Raw genomic sequence first — 13,161 nt, 5'->3', positions numbered from 1 at the left:
TTGTCTACGCTTTGTTATCCTTTTGATTTTGTAATTATTATAATTTGCTCTTAAAAAGGATGACTGATTTTGAAATACAATCAGTATTTATTAGGTGACTTTACAAAATGGTAAGCGGTTCAAATTAAATTATAGAAACTTTTTATTCTGAAGAATTTAGAGAAGAAATGACATACAAGTTTTGTTTACTCTTAAGGAAGAATAGACGTTAAGCGGGGTTACGTTTTTAGGGACTTTCAAACATTCAGTTTTTGCTCATTTAAAATAATTGTTAAAGAAAACATAATTACAAAATTTTATTAAATAAAATTAATTAGTTTGGTTTTTATTTTATTATTTTTTAGGAGCACGAGAAAACATGTAATTTGGATGATGATGTCATAATTTGTGACTCACCGGAACCTATTGAAGACAATCAAATTAATAATTTATCACTAAACACGACTGAAAACAATGAACTACGTATAGGCTTTTTATTAAATTTTAATTTACAAAGCCGAGAATGTGGCCATACAGCATCAAAAGACTCCTCCTCATCATCCCCTATGAATTCAGCTGGCGGCGGCATAATTGCAACCAAAGACGCCAACACTTCAGGTTCTGCTATGGATAAACTCAAACGTTTACCGCGACGTAATCGTGCTGTGCATTCACTTTCACGCTGTCCAACAATAGCCCTATCATCGCCGGCCGGACAGCTCCTAATAAAGACCTCAAAAACCCTAATGACACAAGACTACCTCATGGAACGACTGGATCGAATGGAACGTTTCTGTTATGCGCCCACCCTCGCCAAAGGCGCTAACAAACCAAAGTTCGTCGATAAAAAATACACAGCCCCCGTAACACATTGTACATTTAAAAAGCCCCCAGATTACACAATACACACGTATATGTTCCCTCGACGGCAATTCTCCCAACGACAACGCACAGAGAATTTCATGTTCCTAAATTCGTTGCTTATCAAGCGATGTCGTCCGATCTCTGTACGACTGCGAAAGATCACCGACAAGGAAATGATCAAACGCAAACGTACAAGTTTCTCGAATAAGCTTAATATCAAATTAACCCGCGACACATCTAGATCTTCGAATTGGAAGATATCCTCGCCATCGACACAAATAATTGTCGACACAATTGACTTGTGCTCCTCGGGCGATGAGGGTGACACACAGTTGGCCAAAATACAGCGCGTACACACTCCAGACAGTAGTAGTATAAGATCTCATCTCAACAAATCTCAAACGCAGCAGACCATTAAAAACTTTCCACATCGCCTTAATTCTGAGATCACTCTAACGCCAATTCCACGTGAGCCTTTAAATAATGTTTATAGTATTTGTGGATCATCGAATCGACACAGTTTACCTATGTTGGGCTCTTCGACTACAGTCGTGGCGGCGGCAACATCTACAACACACTCCAAAAATGGCCATAACAGTCATCGAGTGGTGATGAAAAAAGAAGACAACAAACCACTTACACCTTCACCCTCTCCATCACCCATCAAACGCTACGAAGGTAACATTCTCTTATCACCAACAACACAAAATGGAGGAAGCGTTGCAACTGGAATTATCGCTACAAAACCTCTTCAACCATCCGTGTTCATATTTTCCAATTACACAACGACACCAATTTCTATCAATTCCTTCCTTTCAACACCATCGGCGACGATTGCTGGAACAACAAGCGTTGCGGCCAACATAAATAATAATAACAACAACAACAATGACCTGATAGTGAGTAGTAGTTATCAAAACGAGGAAAACCACCATGAGGCCAGTTCAAGAACGAAAAAGAAAAACTCTGACTGGTATCCGGCGTCAATAGCGGCGAACAATATTACAATAAGTAGTACGTTGAATAATAGTAGTAGTAATAGTGTTAGTGTTAGTAGTAAAACGGTAAGTGGTAGTGGTGGTAGTAGTGGTAGTGAACGTAGCTCAAGAAGTTTGCCATTAATGCCATTTGGTTCGGCTAGCCGGGTTATATCAATAGACTTGACATCATAAATACTGATGTAATACATAATTTGCTTTAAAAACAAAATAACAAACAAAATGTATTTGTTGATGCTTGACAAGAGAAAAGCTTCTATAACGGATGTTGATTTAGGACAAATTATAATCATCAAGAATGAAAACAATCTGAATAACAATGAAGCATAGATAAGGTCATATTTTAGTGACTTTACAACCATTTTAGTATTGATCTAGAAATACACAGTTCTTCCAACTTTTTTTTTTGTATGAGAAAAAATGAAAAGTCTTGATGAAAATGATGTCTAAATAAAAGCTTTCAAATGTATGAACAGTTAACAAAAACAAAAAATTATTACAAGCTGAGATTAAAAAAAAAAAAAACAAAAATATTTATAAGATTATTTATTTTCAAAATTAAAAAAAAAAAAATATTTCTCTAGTTAAGTTTATGTTAATTTAAATAAAATATCATTGCTTATTTTCTTATTATTATGGTTTTTCTAAAGAATTTTGTTTAAATCCGAAACCCATAATTTTGTCAAAATTCAATATTAATGTATTTCTTTGATTTAAGACATTTCTTATATAATATGGACTTATTTAATGGTATATAAATTTAACAATTGACGTTAAAAATTATTTGAAAGTTAAGGATTTTTCACAAAACTATGCATCATGTTCTCTTAATTTTTTTTCTTAATTATTGTTTTATTAATTTATATTTATATTTCTACTATTTGGAAAAGAATTAATTATTGACTAAATAGAAAAAAATGCCATCATATTATTTCAAAAGATAGATAGACTTTAACCATAACTTTAATATGAACTAGTTGTGAATCAATACACAAATGACACTCTCAATAAGGCACAAGTAATCAGTATTATTTGGTTGATCAGCGTTTTCAGAAAATTAATCAAAAACAAAATTACGTTATAGAGTTTCTTATCAAGGTATCCGTTGAAACGGAAATTTGTCCGATTTCATACGAATCGGAGAGTTTTTCTTGTCGAAAGCTCACCGCGAAGCATTATTCCTATGAAATCGGAAAATTTTCCGCTCTGACGGTTACCTTGATAAGGCCAAATATTTGAGAAACTTTTTTTTGTAATGATAGAATTGTTTGGCTAGATGTTAAAAATCTCTACAGGACCTCGCCGTTGAAAATTTCAAGGTTTAATGCAATTCCCTGCTACATTTTTTGAGATCTTCCTTCCACGAAATTAAAAAGCTTAGTTTAAGGAAATTTTCGTATTGCTTTCTGTATGAGTAAGCGTTAATAGCTGCGAAGAAAAAATAACAAAAATAATAAAAATTATTTTTATTTTAAGTGGAACTTTAAAATTAAGCTGCGTTCCTATGGAACATTTATCTACTGCTTAGTACTAAAAGCTGCTTTGAACTACTTTTTCAATAGAAAAATAGTAGTTGAAAGCATCTTTAAGTACTTTGCAGTAGATAAATGCCCTCAAGGAACGCAGGTAATGTGATTTAAACTTCGAGTGTCGAGAAACTAATTCAATCTGTTTTTTTTTTCTCTGATGTGTCACTTTTTGACCAAGTTCATTGCGATTGTCAAATATCAATTGAGTGTTGTTAAATTATGAAATTTGTTATATTAAAAACTAATTTATGAAAAAACTTTTTGATAGAATTTTTCAATTTATTTCCCATTAACAACGGTTTGCATCATTCTGTTTTCAAAACGTTTGTTAATTAAGTAATAAGATATCCAAATTTAACTTTCATCAACTATCAATTGATAGTTGTCAATAGCAATAAAAGTGAATATTTAAATAAATTAATTAAATACATTCCGTTGTAATCGCTACTTCTAGTGATTCATAACCTTGCAAAGAAACCATCATTCAGGTCAACAGAAGATTTATATTAGATCTAGCACATCACTGCAAAAATTTCACATCTCATACAATCGAAAAATATCAATATTTTTTGTACCTTCATTGAAAAATGCCATTTGATTTGTATTATGCAATGGATAGTACGTTGCTTTAATTAGTCGTTTGTATACCATAATTTCTTGAAAAATATAATCAATCTACAAAAAAACCAGCACCATTTCCGAGATTTTTCATCTCTGATATCAAAACGCGTCTCAGACTAATGTCTATTTGTTTGAATCGGTTGCCTCTCACTCAAGAAATCTCCTCCCAGTTAAACCCTGACATGAATATTTTTTTTTCCAAATTAATTTTTCGAAGCCTGCCTGAACTTAGTTTCGATGATAATCCGCATTTTCTGCTTATCTTTATTATTTTAGCTGATAACTTGATCTTTATTTAACAGACTTACCTGAAATGACCATTGAGTGCACTCCTAAGTCGTGATTTATGAATGATTGGCTGCTTTTAAATTTTCATCCTATCAAAAGTCAGCTATTACACGATGACTCTTTCCGTTGAATTTATTTAAAAGTCCCTAAATTACACTTAACAAAATCGAATTTTTGTTACCTAAGCTTTTCAAACCGTTTCCATTTCACTTCTTTGAACTCGTTTTTCTCAAATAATTGTGTAGTATTCTCAAAGGTTTCCGGCCACATTTCATTTTAGCCACAAAATCAATCGAAATAGTTGAGAATCTTTTTTTTTACCAACCATGTTAAAAATAAGTAACTAGCAAGTTCATGTACAAAAAAGTATACCTATATCTTGCTAAAACTTCTGAAAGCGAAATCTTACTTAATAACTTACTTGAACATACTACACCTTCTGGTTGCACTGTTCACTAAAGTTTATTATATTTTAATTTCACAGTTTTGGAACCGCTGCATTGGTTGCATGCAGCGGTTAATGCACGGTTAATACTAAGGTAAAAGCTGTTTTTGTCACAGCTGCGTAAAATATATTTAACTTTGCGAGATACTAGACACTAACTAACTACTAAAAGTTGACCATACTTTGTAGGTCGGCGACATCAAATTTTGATGGTCAGACCAGATTCCCAGCAGATTCCTCAATTGACAACTGTAAGTAGTCCCGAAAACAATAGACGCGATTTCTAACAACAAGCAACCTTATTGAATTTAAGGATAAGTTTATAAGTTTTAATTTAATTTTGGGATCTTAAAATTTGTTTCCTATGGAAGACAAAGTATCATGGAGTTCAAGCAATAGAAAAAGATAGTCAACGTTATCCTATAAAATACAAAGCTTCTATTATTCTCTCCCTTTTTTCTGGAGGGCTTTTGTTCGCATTTGAACAATTAGAACAAAATTTGTTGAGCGGTTTTAAAAACGATTGATCGCACAACTCAATGGAAAGTCTCTTATAACCTAAATCTTATGAATAATTTTTGAAGGGAAATTAAATCAAATTAAGAAATTTAAAAAACAAGACTTAGGGTATATCCCCAAGCATGGATTTCAACTGTCACAACTTTTACTTTGGAATATCCCAAACCTTTTTTATCAAAGCATAGCTGAGTCATCAGAGTCAAATTAAGAGATGGATGCGAAATGGAATCCATCTTGATCACAGTTCGCCCTCAGACTTGACTTTTTGATAGAGTTAAATCAAATTAAAATAGCCAAGTTCGTAGTTGCAAACAAATCACAAAATTTTGTATTACTCCATATTGTAACACCAAATGATAAATGAAATGTCCCTTATTACAAAACCCTATAAAAAATAAAAACCTAAATAAAATAATATAGTTCCTCGCATCCGTAAGAGCTTTTTTCTTAATTTAAATTTGAAATAGCATATAGGTCTACTAATACCACTACTACTACATAATTAATTACTACTACTACTACAATAAAACAAAAGCAATTTCTTTTCTATTAAAATTATTATTTTCTAATTTAATCAATTATCTTTTATAGATAGGCGACAATTTATTTGAATAACAAAATTGTTCACACTAACAAAACAAACAAAAAACAAAAATGTAAAAAGAATTTTACTACATTTAAACATAAGCAGGGAATACAAAAAAAAAAAAGATGAACTGAAAACTGATATGTTTTCGTTAATGTTTTCTTATATTAGCAAACTTTTTTTAATGAACAAAAAAAAAAAAAAAAAAAAAAACCTTATCTATAAATATATATATATATTTGTTTAACTTTAATTTATTTATAAATGTATTTAAAAATTAAAATTAGTTAATAATTACAAAAAAAAAAACAAAAACGAAACAAACAACAAAAATTATTATTAAAACAACGCACTATGGTGTTTTATTAATTTCATTTTTTCATTTATTTGACGTGTAAATAAAAAAACAAAATATATACATATATGAAATCAATTATAACAAAAAAAAAAAACTGAATTTAATTTTAGTTAGATACAAATACAAATTTAACAACAACAAAAATAAAAGATAAATCACAAAACAACATAGGTATATTATCTAACATTCCTTTTTTGTTTGAATATTTAGTTATTTTTTTTTTTAATTTGTTTTTGGTTGTTTTTTTGTGAGTTATTTAGATGAGAATCAATTTAATTTAATCAGGTGTATGCAAAAAAAAATAAAGGCAAATTTAACAAACAAAATTTATACAAAAAAAAAAACAAAAATAAAATACCTGACTGCCAATTTTTGTATTTGTATATGTAGCTATCAAAATGTTTTGTTCACACAACTCTCTGATTTTACTTATTATTTTCTTTTACTTTGTAATATTTTTCCTTTGGAGTGTGTAAATATGTATTTGATAAGGAGGAGGAAAAATTTGCCTATATTATTTAATGCTAAAAAAATTAATTTTTATTTAAAAAAAATTTTTTTTAATAAAACATGGAACAAAATAATTTATTATATTTGCGTTTTAAATTAAAATTTAAAAAGATGAGAAATAAAAGGAATTCAAAATTAATGACATGCATTAATTTACAAAGGGAGACAACAATGCATGATCTTTTATTATTTTTGTTTTTTTTTTGTACTTTGCAATATTTTTATTTTTTTTTTTTCGTGTTATCTTATTTTGTTTATATAAGTTGGAAGAATAGATAATAAATTGGTATTAAATAAAATTGTGAAATTAACTATTTCGTAAATGAGAACACAAATATAGATAACAATTGATAAATTTAAAAGTAACAGAATATATCAAGTGTTTTTTTCTTGTTCTTTTATTTTACTGACAACAAGGGACTTTGTTAGAAATGGCGCCCAACGTGGGTTGTATTTTTTTTTTTAATATCGGTTGTCTTTGTCAGGATTTTCTCTTTTAGCACCTAACCGATTTTTTTTATAATGGACATTAGAGCGATTTTTGATCCCGTCTGCATTGATGGTTAGGAGAGAGAGAAAAATACAACAGCGAACTGTACGTGTTGTACAAGGACACTAACCTAGCCAAATGAGTAAAAGTGCGGCGACTGAGATGGCTAGGGCCCTTATTGCAAGTGTCGTTTGTCTATCGATAGACGACTTTTGTCGATCATAGAAAATGACTTTTGGTATTGTGAATCTTTATCGATAGACGACTTTTGTCGAAAATCGATCATCGAAAATGAATTTTGGTGTTGTGAAATTCTGTTGCAAACGAAATTTTTCGTTTTATCGTTCGATCTTTTTCGTTTAGAATTTTGCTTTCGACTCAAATCGAGCTTAGCTTATAGTTCACAATAGCGAATATTTTTGTCGAAAGAGATACACAATACCAAAATAGATATTTATCGATTCGATCGACTTTTATCGCATCGAAAGTTGAACGACACTCGAAATAAATGCCTAGGTCATGTGCAGCGCCTGAACAACAATGCTCCGACCCGGAAAGTTTTTTTTGACTCCAACTTAGAAGGACAGCGCAGTAGAAGAAGATCTTGTCTAAGGTGGCGCACGCAAGTAGAAGGGGACCTCAATCAACTTGGCGTTTGAAACTGGAACCAGTGAGCTAAGGAGAGAGCTGGGTGGAGAAGCTTGTTGGTTGAGCCCCATACATCAAGGACACAAACATTGTGGTGGATATAATATAAAATAAACATTATATAAAATAAAATAAACATTTTATAAAATAAAATAAAACATTTTATAACACTCCAAAATAAAATCGCATCGCGATTTTAAATCGTTTACGCGAACGCAACCGCATACTTCTGTTTCAAACTTTAAGTTTCATTTTCTGAACGCTCACCAAAACAACTTAACGAAAACAAAAAACCAACTGTCAATCTTGTTTTCTTGATAATTAACTTTTGTCTGTCATTCATTCATTCATTCATTCGCTTTCCATTTCATCACTCATGCAGTTCATACTTCAATTTTCAATTAAATTATAAAAACTATTAAATTGTGTGCTGGTGCAATATTGCTCCCAACCTAACTTAAATTATATTGTTAAAGTATTATTAAGAATAAGTAAAATAAAAATCTTAAAAAATAAAAAGTGTTTCGTCGTCGAGAAAGGAAAAAGGAATAGCAATCCAACACGTGCTATATTGGTGACCCCGAATCAAATTTTTTTTTCTTCGCCATCGAGACGACGCCATTTGCCGCATATAGAAAGTGCAGTTTTAAAACTGTTGTAGGACACGCTACAGTTATAACGGCATACAACACCACGCTTTCAATTGAAACGAAAGTTTTTCAACAAAGCCAGCGAGTTTCAACAACATTTTTTTATATCGAGTGCCACCAACGACAAGAACATTTTTGTGCAGGCATTTTCGAGAAAAATTTCACGAATAAATTTGCCAAGCGTCACTGCACAGTCAAATACGTCTCATCATTTGTTGCCACAAAAATTTTCACCATCGCTCGTTGTTGCTACCGCTTGCTGTTGCTACCGCTTGCTGTTGCTCTTGCTACCGCCCATTTTGGCGGTTGCCGATTATTGTTGCCCACCGTTGTTGCTGCTCATTGCTGTTTGCTGCCAGTTGTTGTTGCTAACCGTCGTTGCTTGCCACCCACTACCACATCTGTTCGTCATTGCTGCTACCACTTTTATTTCCAACGCTTCCGTCGTCACCACCAACGATTGTCGCCATCGATCAGTGTTGCTACCAAAGCGCATACAGGTGCTTAAGCAGGCACCGCCTCGCAACCGCTCGCCACAAAAGGTTTTACCAATCATCTCACAAAGAAGACACGCTGCAACACATTTTTTTTCCGCAAAGTTTTTTTTTTGGAATAAATAACTTTGCCGCCATTTTTTTTTACAAGTTTTTTTCTCCCAACAAATAACTTGTCAACATTTTTTCCAAGTTTTTTTCCGAAACAAAAACTTGCCTCATTTTACAACAAGCTGCATCAACGCCATCAGCGCAAAATCCTGAAACTCATCAGCGCCCAACTAGAATACCAGTTCAAACGAAAGCAGCATCATCTTGTACACCGGCTCAAAATTTCAACTTGCCGGTAGCCTTGTTCCTGGTATCCTGGTTCCTGAATTAAAATTTTTTTTTTTTGTGAAAAATTGTACAGGTGAGAGTTAATTGCAACACCACACACACACATACAAATAAATTTCCAGTAATTTCATATCTTTATAAAATACTTCTCGATTTTTAACTTTTTATCGGAACAACAGTTTTGACAGTAATTTTTTTTAATTTAATATTCTTTGCGGTTTAAGCTTAATACTACAAATAAGAAACTAAAGCGGAAAGGTTCGTGCAAACTTTTTTTTTTTTTGCAAAATTTTTACGATTCTTTTGAAATTCATTCGGAATTTCAATTTCATTTCAAGTTCTGATTTATGAAAGTAATCAAAATTGAAATGCCTGGTGATATTCAATCAAGTGGTCAAAATGGATCATTCCATCTGATTTACGCTTTAATGTTTTCAACATCCTTCATGGAATTTCCCATCCAAGTATTCGCGCAACTCGAAAACTAATTTCCGAACGATATTTCTGGCCAAGTATGAACAAAAATATCAACACTTGGGCCAAATCGTGCATAGGATGCCAAAAGTCAAAAGTTCAGCGACACACTAAATCAGAATATGGTAGATTTGAAGTTCCAACTGGTCGATTCGATCACATTCACTTAGACTTGGTAGGACCTCTTCCTCAATCTAACGGTTTTTCATATATTCTGACGGCCGTTGACAGATTTACGCGTTGGCCAGAAGCCTATCCTCTCGTGGATATAACAGCTAACAGTGTAGCAAAAGCATTTGTCGAAAACTTCATCTCCCGTTTTGGTACTCCTTTAAAAATCACTACGGACCAGGGAAGCCAATTCGAATCAAAGCTTTTCAGTGAACTTTCTAGACTTTTAGGCATACACAAGATCCACACAACGCCATATCACCCGCAAGCTAATGGAATGGTTGAGCGTTTTCATCGGCAACTCAAGTGTTCATTAAAGGCTAGGTGCAATACCATCAATTGGAGTTCAGAACTTCCAATAATCCTGTTAGGAATTCGATGTGCAGTCAAAGAAGACTTAAATTCTTCTGCAGCAGAAATGGTCTATGGACAAAATCTAAGATTACCTGGAGAAATTTTCGTTGGTAACGAAAATAAGCAAACCTCTCCAGAGACTTTAATCGAAAAACTTCGCAACACAATGAAAAATCTCATCCCAACAGAAACTCGACAACAAAATCAAGAAATTTTCATACCAAAGCAATTAGACGCGTGTAAACAAGTTTTTGTTAGAATTGACAAAGTCAAAACAGGTCTTATGCCTTCATACGAAGGACCATATAACGTCATTCGACGCCTAAGAAAACATTTTGTAGTTCAAATATAATATAAAATAAACATTATATAAAATAAAATAAACATTTTATAAAATAAAATAAAACATTTTATAACACTCCAAAATAAAATCGCATCGCGATTTTAAATCGTTTACGCGAACGCAACCGCATACTTCTGTTTCAAACTTTAAGTTTCATTTTCTGAACGCTCACCAAAACAACTTAACGAAAACAAAAAACCAACTGTCAATCTTGTTTTCTTGATAATTAACTTTTGTCTGTCATTCATTCATTCATTCATTAGGGGGGTTCACATTGACTAACTTACCGGACAGACCAGCCGCCATTTGGTCTGATCTGATGCTGTTTTGATAGTGTGAACACCCATCCGACAGCCTGTCCGGTTTGCCGGATGGTTTTCAAAAAATTTTGATTTTTTGGTGGTCGGACGAACATGTTAGTCAATTAAACGACATGTCTGTCCGGCAGACAGTGATAATCCATTGTCTCTAATTTGAGAGCAGAATAGGGTAAAGATATATTAAAAATAAGCTGAAAAGTGGGTTTTGATGAAAATTGTCTGATGAGTGTGAACGAAAAATATAATTCGGCCATCAGGCCAAATGACAACGGGTCTGTCCGGTAAGTTGGTCAATGTGAACCCCCCTATTCGCTTTCCATTTCATCACTCATGCAGTTCATACTTCAATTTTCAATTAAATTATAAAAACTATTAAATTGTGTGCTGGTGCAATATTGCTCCCAACCTAACTTAAATTATATTGTTAAAGTATTATTAAGAATAAGTAAAATAAAAATCTTAAAAAATAAAAAGTGTTTCGTCGTCGAGAAAGGAAAAAGGAATAGCAATCCAACACGTGCTATAACATTAAGGTGAACCTTAGTTCACATGGTAACAACAATAAATTTTCCCAAAATTGTGTACCTATGCGAGTTCCTGGGCAAGCCATGACAAAGAGCGGTTATGTAAAACGAGAAAGAAGTTAGACCAAACCATACTTTTTTGAGGTTGATACGCATTCTGAAGGCAGACAGGGCTGATTCAGCCCTAGCCAGGTTTCCGTCCGAGCGAAAATTTGTCCAATTTTATACGAATCTGAGAGGTTTTACCTATCGGAAACACACATCGAAGCATAAGTCGTATAAAATCGCAGAATTTTCTAGGATACCTCGCTAGGGCCGAATAATCGACCTTATCACGAATTTCATTCGTATCGGAAATTTTCTACGATACCCGAAAAAACAATCACAAAATCCGATTGTAGTGACGATTTGTATGAAATTTTCTATAACAAACGGATTGCATGGCTGTTTTTCCGCGAATCGTAGTACATTTCCAATACGAATGGAATTCGTGATAAGGTCGATAATTGACCCATAAAAAGTCGACATAAGTTTTGTTCCATTGCAATGTGGCAAAGAACTACTAGTAGTTTAATAACGTTTTTCATCTACTCGGATAGAAGAACATAAGTAGTTCTAGGATTAAACTAGATAATTTACCTACTCATGAGTAAAATACTACCTCCTAAGGAACGGGGTTATAATAGTCTAGTTTTGCCTAGGGCAAAAAAAAAATGGAATTTACAATGAAATAATTTCCACCTATTTGCACAAAATGAGCAAGAAAAATCTAAGAACACACCCAATACTTCATTGGGTGTGTTTATTTATTACAACCGGTCTTAACTAGACAAAAAAAAAACGCAGTCTGGGCTAAGCAATTTACATGTTAAATACAACAACACCTTAGCCCCTTGTTGTTTAGCCCGGATATTTATCTGGGCTTAACTTTTTGAAGAGTTTTAAATCTGTGCTACCAAACTAATTTTTTCATAAATTGTTTAGAATTTCTTTAAAAACGTGGAAGGACAAAATGTAATAAAATAGTTTTGGTAGCATAAATTTTTGTATCTCTTTGTAAAACATACATGAAACATACAAGAAAAGGACGAAAGCGAAAAACATGACAACTCCAAATTTTTATTGTGTCTGCTGTTTTCGGAACATTCAATATACAGTGCTGCCAAGATTGCAGGTTAAGCCCCGAGGCGTTTTTTTGTCCAGTTAAGACCTGTGGTAATAAAAAACACAACTATTGTCAGCAGGTCAAATAAGTTCTGTGTATGAAAAAAGAAACAAATGACAGCCGAGTTCCTTATTTGGAGGTGGTAGACAACTCATGAGTAGAAGATTATTAGATCTAGTTTAGCAAACACAAGATTTATTCTTCACGAGTAGATACATATGTAGGAATGTTGTGCTACCAAAAATTTTACTCATGAGTAAACTAAAGCCTTAACTACATTGGCTTAAAAAGTGAAAAAGTACAAAAGTGAAAATTTTCAAACGCAATTTTGTATATAGTCTTTTCCACAAAACAATTGCGCTAGAAAGAAAAAAAATATTTTCACTTTTGTACTTTTTCAAAAAGTGGTGAATGTACTTAAGCCTTAACTGTTATTAAAGTGAATAGCTGCTTTCCTTTGGGAACATTTATCTACTGTTTAGTACTTAAAAC

The 13,161-nt window shown here is 32.6% G+C and overlaps 1 protein-coding gene across 2 annotated transcripts in view; it reads left to right on the top strand.

Annotated features, from left to right (window-relative positions):
- Positions 1–6,057, top strand: part of LOC129906894 (uncharacterized) — a 34,565-nt gene extending 28,508 nt beyond the window's left edge. Inside the window, exons 5-6 of one of the 2 annotated variants that reach the window (XM_055982958.1) lie at positions 345–1,857; positions 5,835–6,057. In XM_055982958.1, the coding sequence (XP_055838933.1) occupies positions 345–1,857; positions 5,835–5,854 (1,533 nt within the window). In that variant the 3' untranslated portion in view covers positions 5,855–6,057. Of the gene's footprint in view, positions 1–344; positions 2,366–5,834 lie in introns of those variants that run through there. The other variant, XM_055982909.1, reaches the window with a different exon arrangement.
- Positions 6,058–13,161: the final 7,104 nt, after the last annotated feature.

This window comes from Episyrphus balteatus, chromosome 1, assembly GCF_945859705.1.
Source record: "Episyrphus balteatus chromosome 1, idEpiBalt1.1, whole genome shotgun sequence".
NCBI classification, from domain to species: domain Eukaryota; kingdom Metazoa; phylum Arthropoda; class Insecta; order Diptera; family Syrphidae; genus Episyrphus; species Episyrphus balteatus.
This window is presented reverse-complemented; position numbering and strand designations above follow the sequence as displayed.